The sequence below is a fragment of the Notothenia coriiceps genome, unplaced genomic scaffold (assembly GCF_000735185.1).
Source record: "Notothenia coriiceps isolate Sejong01 unplaced genomic scaffold, NC01 NC01_scaffold00035606, whole genome shotgun sequence".
Taxonomy (NCBI): Eukaryota; Metazoa; Chordata; class Actinopteri; order Perciformes; family Nototheniidae; genus Notothenia; species Notothenia coriiceps.
Window position 1 is genome coordinate 2000 of NW_011368307.1, and position 8604 is coordinate 10603.

Consider the following 8604-nt stretch of genomic DNA (forward strand, 5'->3'; position numbering starts at 1 on the left):
CCCACCCCCCTCTCCTCTCCTCTCCTCCACCCCCACAAGAGCCTGATGATGTGCAGGCTCCGCAGAGCTGGACTTTCAAACGATATCATTACCATTTCAAAGAACCTGCTGCCGCCTCATGGACCTACAAGCTGTGGCATGTTATATGGAGCAGGACGTTGTTTGCAACAAACTAAATCACCCTACATCTTTTTTCATAAATCTAAATCACAACCAACTACTGTATGTCACGCCTTCCTGAGTCAGCCGGGTGTGTATCATTTCGATGAGAGAACAGGCATCAACGCAGGGTTTGTATCCTCAGATGTTGCAGGGTTTCCTGTCAGGCATCGCTACCACTTGTCAGTGTTAAAAGCCTTGTTTGCACTGCTGTCAATTAAACAGCAGATATACAGCAGGGAGGGAGGGACTGAATCACATGAAGGCATTCACACTGAACAAGAGTCCAACACTTTGGAGGACATTACTCTCATTAGATAAGTTATTTCCAAAAAAGGAAAGGAGTGGTCCCACACGGCGCAGGAGGGAATTTGTCAGCCACAAACACACACACTTAAGCGCCCAGCGGTTCCTGCTGCAACATTAATGTCCTCATTTATCCTCTTATGCACAAATGTCAACCTTTGTCAGCCTCCATCCCTTGCTCTCCATTTAGATGCCCTCCACACCTTCACTGACTCCCTCCCATTCTCCAGTGTTTACTCTCCTTTGTGTTTCATTCCTTTAACCCCATTCATTCCTCCACTACCTACCTACCTACCCTCTCCCCAATTTGTCTGTATTCCCCTCACAGTGCAACTCATCGTATCCAGCTCACCACCTCTCCCCCGCCCCCCTCCCCTTATCCTGCATAGATATTGCAAATGTCTCCACCCCATCTTCCTCTCCTTTGTTTTATTTCATTTCACTGTCTTTTTTCCGCTTCTCTCCTCTGCTTGGGGATCCTCCAGTGACATCATCACTCCTACAGTTACCATGGTTTCCGGGGGGAAGGGACCGTAATAACTGTTTGGATCAAACAGATAGGACTGGTGTGGTTGCATCTCACGATAAAAACAACTAAAGAGACTCGAGGCATTCAAAGGAATTACTCTTTATTGCAGGATCGTGGTTTTAGATGAAAACATGATGTGTGTGTGTGTGTGTGGGGGGGGGGTCTTCAGGTCAGTGATAACGATGGATCTGTCTGAATGAACAAGTTCTCGTCGTACAAGTCTTCATCCAGGTCTCCTTCCTCTTCTGTGAAATATGTCGGGAAAGGAGGGTTGATCAGGGAGGACTTCCTGTTTGGTAGTACAGAGTCTCTCACCTGGAACACACAACACACACTTTTTTAAAGCTTCATAACTTTGAATTATTACTGAAACAACTGAGTGACATCATGTACTTTCCAGTTACTTTCAACTTTAAAATCTTTATTGTTAGTTGTGTAAAAGAAATGTGGATTCACCAGCTTGTCTATTTGTGGATGTATTGTTTGCCTGTGCTTGATTTCATTATAATAAGGATATCGGGGTTAAACTGAACAATCGCTGTGTTAAAGCCTCGTGCCACTATTTTCAAACTTTAGAAAATCAAATCAGAATCAATCTGATTCTGTCATCCCCTGAAGAAGCATAATAAAACATTACACATTTACATGTTAATCATTACAATACAGGGGAAACTATTAACAAAACAAGTCAATTAGTAATGTCATTGTAAACAATACTACAATAAATGATAACCTAATTGTGTTTGCACTAGAGTCCTAATCATTTACTCTCCCTCTGCATCCCCAGTCTGAGAAGCACTGCGCTTATCGAAAAATACATTTAAAAAAAGTCTTTGTTATTATTAAAACTACAACATAATGATGAATAATGAAGAATACTGTTTATTGCATTGCCTTCTATTCATTGTAATCAATAGAACATAGCTAATCCTCATTAACATATGGCTGCACAGAATATCAAAAACAAACAATAGTGCATTTGTGTGTGTGTGGTGTGTGCGTGTGTGTGTGTGTGTGTGTGTGTGTGTGTAGGACAGCTGAGCAGGTTGAAATGCAATGCACATTTGTATTCATTATCGCTTGTCTGCAAAAAGAATAATAGGCTGTGTGTGTGTGTGTGTGTGTGTACTAACGCAACATGCTGAGTAGGTGAAGGATGCTGCTGATATTTCTAACATCATTAAGGGGCGCGCTCCCATTCTCCCCCTTCACAGAAATACACACACACACACACACACAGCTGATCCAGCACGGAGTCAATGAAGATGGATCACACAGTCTTGCAGGTGTGACGGTGTCTTACAGGTGCAAGGTCGCTCGTCTCTCTCACAAAACTAAGCATGCTGGAATTGACCTTCGACACCACAAGTGTGTATATGATTATTTTTACCTTCAACACGCAGTTCCTGTGTCCGGGCACCGAGCCGTTCACATACAGCACGTTGTACTTGGTATTGACCCTCCATACCTGCAGGAGAGGAGGATGCAGATGAGAGTATTAAACTGAAATTGCAGTCAAGGACAAACAAGATCAAAAACAAGACTTTGTGCGTTTGTCCTTGTGACTGTGTGTGTGTGAGTGAGTGAGTGAGTGAGTGAGTGAGTGAGTGAGTGAGTGAGTGAGTGAGTGAGTGAGTGAGTGTGTCACACTCACTCACTCACTCACTCACTCACTCACTCACTCACTCACTCACTCACTCACTCACTCACTCACACACACACAGTCACAAGGACAAACGCACAANTTTTTTTTCCTTCCCTTTATTATTCAATATCGCGATATATACCGTACCGTGGACTTGTTATCGCGATATTATCGTACTGTGAGTTTTTGGTATCGTTACATCCCTAATGTCCGTGGTGTTGATGACAATTTTGAAGTGACAGAGGAGTTGCTTACAGTGAAACCAATGCATGGCCAGACCACCGCTCAGGAGATATTTCAGCAACTGTGTGATGCCATTTTCAATATCGCGATAAATACCGTACCGTGGACTTGTTATCGCGATATTATCGTACTGTGAGTTTTTGGTATCGTTACATCCCTATGTCTGACCATTATTGATCTAACTGTCATCTTTCTCTTTTTCTTGCAGTCCCGCACATTCAGTGTTTATTTTCAGGACAGTAAAGTCCACAACGTGGTTTGATGAACACCTCACAGAGGACAACCAGGAGTTCATGAGGAAGACCATAGCGGAGGAATACAGGAGTCAAACGGCTGAGAAGCTCAACCCGCTCAAAGATGAGCCCTGGCAGCGCCATGACTGGGCAGAGGGTGGGTGTCGGGAGAAGGGCGAGCTGTTAAAATGATGCACCTCTTCCTGTTTGCTCCCAATTAAACTGTCTTTACATCTGTTCCTTTTTACAGGCAGTCGAAGAGTTGGATTAGTAGCTGTGAAGTTGGGGATGGCTCCTATCTGGACGAAAGCGGGAGAAAAACACGTTGTCACCTTGTTACAGGTAACACACACACACACACACACACACACACACACACACACACACACACACACACACACACACACACACACACACACACACACACACACACACACACTAGGGCTGCTCAATTAATCGTATTTTAATCGCGATTACGATTATGGCTTTCAATGATTTCGAAAACAACGTAATCGAAATAAAACGATTATTTTTTTATTATTATTATTATTATTTTTGTTTTTGTTTTTGTTTTTCAGTTGAATTATACTTAAAGTTCAGGGTAATCAACTGTTAAAAACATACTTTTCACATTTTTTTTTCTCCAATAAATGGATGTTTTCAAAGTCAATGAATAATCGCATTTAATAATCGCAATTACAATTATTGAACCAAATAATCGAAATTTTGATTTTTGCCATAATCGTGCAGCCCTAACACACACACCTCTCTGCTGCCTTTTTTGTTGTACCTAAGCTTTCCATCCAAAAGTATTTGGTATTCTTTAGGTCCCATAATGCCTATTTGTGGTCTATGATGAAATGACCTGCATGTGAGAAAAGCAGATTCTTTAGCAAATATTGAACACCTTGCAATCTCATCTGCAGTCTTTAAACATGCAAGGTGCAGAGAGGATGTATTTTAAAGTCAGGTTTATTCAGATCATGTTTTAAATGAGACCAACTAGTCTGCCAGTGAACTCAATTGATGTCAGAATGTGTTCACTCTGCCCTTTTAGTGAAACTGGAAGAGAGTAGCATTACAAACTCCTACTGCAATTTCAGTCAAATGTTAATGTTAATAGTCAGACTTTCTTTGTATTTCTCATCCCTGCCTCTTAATCTCACATTCAAGGGCGTTCGAAAAGTTCGTTCCCCATCTGATGATTCACTTTCATCACATTCAGTCATTTTTCTTCCGTTTAGCTGATGCAGGAACAGGCTGTGCTAGATGGAAAGTGTTTTAAAACCCTTTCTCAGGGTGAAAGTACTCCCACGACTTCAGCATTGTGGGACATGTTCTATCTGAAGCAAAACTGAAAATATGTCATAATGTAATGAACTCATATATTATAGGTTTAACTTAGATTTTTCCAAATGTACATATTTCAATAGGGACTTCAATAATTAGATGTTTGTGTATGTTGTAGGGCAGAACAAAACAAATGGCACAGTGACTATAACTTGTGTTAATCCAGCCTCTGTTCTTTTTTCAGGTGCAGGACTGCCATGTAATTAAGCATCTGTCCAAGGAAGAATTTAATGGACACACCGCTGCCCTCTTGGTAGGAGGGAAGAACGTATCACCATTCTTTGTAAGAAATACAAATTAATAATGTCAACAAATACATGTATAAGGAGTTTATCTTCACTGTGAATTCTGTGTTTTGACATATGATGTTGCTTAGGTCAATTCTTATTGCTGTCATTTGTTCTAGTTGTTTTTCTAAAATGTTCTTTAACTAGCTTTCATCAATATTTGTTCTAATAATAATAATGCGTCAAAGGGCAGTTTCAAAGAAAGAGTATAGAGCTTTACATCAAGTTTCAGCTCATATTTCTTGATGAACCTTTCAATGACAATATGTTGGTTCATTTTCACCGCTCTCATGTTTTCGGACCAGACAAAGCCAGAGACAAGCTGATGAATGTTATAGAGCTTTAAGCAGAGAAAGAAACTTGATCTTTCCCTCAGAAGTTGATAGAGAAAAATAGTTATGGCATGTTTTTAAAAAGCACACTTTAGAAAGACAAGAAAATAGCTTTGAGGATAACCTTAGAAAACTCCCTGTCTATTATCGTTATCAACATAATCGTTATCAACATCACAAAATACATTTGTCTCGGTGAGCTTTACAGATGAACAAACTATTGCTATTATCATTATCCATTAATGTACCATTTTTGTTTGAATTATTATTTACTAAATAAGGCCTGCACTACAAATCTCAGCATGTTAGATAATGACCTTTTAATATTAATCAAAACAATCCTTAATAAGGTTGAAACTAAGATATTGTTAAATGCTTTAATTTGTACTGAATTGTAACGCTTGTGAATATCATATCTTATCACTACGCTCCATATAATACCGACAGAGCAGCCAGTGCCAAATCCATAATCATATCACAATGTCCATTTTTGTTCATTTGAGTTCTGGCTACATTTCATAATCATAAAGAAATCGAATCAGTCTGACAGCTTTATGGAAGCATAACTGAGTTTTGTCATTTCCCCGTAGCATTGAGCTCATATCAGCCTCCAAGTTCTCAGACCTTTTATGAATACAGATCCATTGCCGGGAGATTATACTCACCCACTAACCATTAGTGACTATACTTCATCTTAGGTGTCAAAATAAACAGGATCCAATCAGATATCACTGCCAACCACGACAAGCACATACGCATTTGAGAAGTGTCTTTCGTGACTGTAATAAACTCACCGCATATCTCACCTCCATCGCAAAAACACTTCTCAAAAACGGATAAACATTTCTAAAGAAGTCGAAGGCCCTTTTTAGTATGCACGACATGGATTTGTTTGACTTTTTAAGGAGGAAACAAATGAGCAAGGTGACTGAATCAAAGCGTGATTTATTCATTGAGTCTTGTTGTTTAGGATCCCCCTCACAGCCACATAACTCCTCAGTCAGAGGCAGAGTTTGTCAGAGTGACGAGCTTTGGCAGGCTGATTTTCACCCTTCTGTTGAAAGGGAGAGAGCATAGAGTGAGTGGATGGGCTGAGATGAGAGCGAGCTGTATGAAAGCAAATGTCAGAGACTCTCATTGCCAAGTGTTCGTGCGTATGTCTGCCTGCCTGTGTGTGTGTGTGTGTGTGTGTGTGTGCGTGCTTGGCTCCTGTACAGTTGTAACAGGCCCACAGTTAATTTAAAATGCCAAAGTCCAACTGCTGTTCGTTCAACACTTCATCTCCCTTCCTTCCATCCTCACATTGCTTTTCTCTCTATCATCGTGATTGGCAGAGGTCTGAAGAGCACATGGAGATGTTCAGGAATGCGGGGGTGCCTCCGAAACAGAAAGTCACCACCTTTAAAGTCTCAGACAATGCCATCATCAAGCCAGGTATACACACGGCACTAGCTTGAAATGTCACACAATATCATTTTCTTTGATTGTACACATTCTATAACGTAACTCTTTGTTGTGTGTGCAGGCACTCCTCTGTTTGCGGCACATTTCCGTCCAGGCCAATATGTGGACATCACCGCCAAATCGTAAGTCCTGTTATGCCGGCTTTCCATTCTTGCTGGCGCTTCCTATTCTCTTTTTGGGCCAGCAGCAAAAATAGATCTCTTTTCGTGTTATTATCCTCTGAGGCAACAAGTCATCATTCTTCAACGTAACCTGAAAATGTGATTCTTGTGTGTAGCATCGGTAAGGGTTTTCAAGGTGTAATGAAGCGGTACGGGTTCAAAGGTCAGCCAGCCACCCACGGCTCAACCAAAACTCACCGCAGACCGGGAGCTTCTGGGCCTGGAGTAAGACACACACACACACACACACACACACACACACACACACACACACACACACACACACACACACACACACACACACACTAGGGGTTTCACAACTACCAATATTTACTAGTCGACACGTTTTTCAAAATAGCAGTCGACTAGTCGTTACGTCATAATAAAGACACACAAAGAGAGGTGTACAACTGTATTTTATATTGGAACTCATACAGTAACATTAAACACTGCATTTTAATTTGTGTTACATGGCTGAGTAAATAACAAACAGTAACTGGACTCACCAAAATCGACAGCAAAAAACTCTTGTTTACATAAATGCCACGTAAATCCAGTGCGCAACAGCGCATTGCGCAACACTTTATTCGCTGTCCTCCACGATAGCGTCCACCTTTCCATATTTTTGGTTTGAACACCAACGCATCGACATGTGAGGGAAGGAGGCTTGACCGCTTTCGGGTGACAGTGTTGCCTGCCAGGGAAAAAACCCTCTCACTCGGGGTGCTTGTGGCTGGAATAGCCAGGTAGCTCCTCGAAAGCGGGGGAAGCGGTGCACGTTTTCTGCCCACCACTCCAGTAGATTATCCATTGTGGGGATATGCGGTGTCCGCTGGCATTAATCCCGTAGCTCATCATCCGCATCACTGTTGACTCGTGTTTTTTTGCTGCTCGTCTGCCTCTGTCCAGCGCTGACGCCGGTCCGTTGCTCACTGGTGCTAGCATTACTGCTAGTGCTAGCTGTCGGCAGCGGGTGTTTCATCTTTCAGATGGTTGCGCATAGCAGATGCATTTGTATTGTACTTCAGTACAGCTGTACACAACTGACACTTCACTGTGGAGTTGGTTACATCTTCGTTGAAGTACTGCCATACATAAGAATGTCGGACGTGTTTTGTAGCATTTTGCAGCACCTCGTTTACCTCCATTTTTTTCACGACTAGTTGACTAGGGCCTACAGCGCCGGCTAGTGGTAAAGGTAGTCGATCGATTAGTTGGTGAAACCCCTAACACACACACACACACACACACACACACACACACACACACACACACACACACACACACACACACACACACACACACACACACACACACACACACACACACTAGGGGTTTCACAACTACCAATATTTACTAGTCGACACGTTTTTCTAAAATAGCAGTCGACTAGTCGACACGTCATAATAAAGAACACACAAAGAGAGGTGTACAACTGTATTTTATATTGGAACTCATACAGTAACATTAAACACTGCATTTTAATTTGTGTTACAGGGCTGAGTAAATAACAACCAGTAACTGGACTCACCAAAATCGACAGCAAAATACTCTTGTTTACATAAATGCCACGTAAATCCAGTGCGCAACACTTTATTCGCTGTCCCTCCACGATAACGTCCACCTTTCCATATTTTTGGTGTGGTTTGAACACCAACGCGTCGACATGTGAGGGAAGGAGGCTTGATCGCTTTCGGGTGACAGTGTTGCCTGCCAGGGAAAAAACCCTCTCACTCGGGGTGCTTGTGGCTGGAATAGCCAGGTAGCTCCTCGAAAGCGGGGAAGCGGTGCACGTTTTCTGCCCACCACTCCAGTGGATTATCCATTGTGGGGATATGCGGTGTCCGCTGGCAGTAATCCCGTAGCTCATCATCCGCATCACTGTTGACCCGTGT

The 8604-nt window shown here is 42.1% G+C and overlaps 1 protein-coding gene and 1 long non-coding RNA gene across 2 annotated transcripts in view; one reads left to right on the plus strand and one right to left on the minus strand.

Moving 5' to 3' along the window:
• Positions 1-1073: 1073 nt before the first annotated feature.
• Positions 1074-2474, minus strand: LOC104963090 (uncharacterized). Its single transcript, XR_800276.1, has 2 exons — positions 2385-2474; positions 1074-1309 (listed from the first exon to the last, which is right to left on the minus strand). It is a non-coding gene; the product is annotated as an uncharacterized lncRNA (long non-coding RNA).
• A 605-nt stretch (positions 2475-3079) lies between these two features.
• mrpl3 (mitochondrial ribosomal protein L3) overlaps positions 3080-8604 on the plus strand; it is a gene marked incomplete at its 5' end in the record, with an annotated part of 12193 nt that continues 6668 nt past the window's right edge. Inside the window, 6 exons of the mRNA XM_010791655.1 lie at positions 3080-3272; positions 3366-3457; positions 4650-4748; positions 6419-6518; positions 6610-6670; positions 6826-6956. Coding sequence (XP_010789957.1) covers positions 3080-3272; positions 3366-3457; positions 4650-4748; positions 6419-6518; positions 6610-6670; positions 6826-6956 — 676 coding nt within the window. The remainder of the gene's footprint in view (positions 3273-3365; positions 3458-4649; positions 4749-6418; positions 6519-6609; positions 6671-6825; positions 6957-8604) is intronic.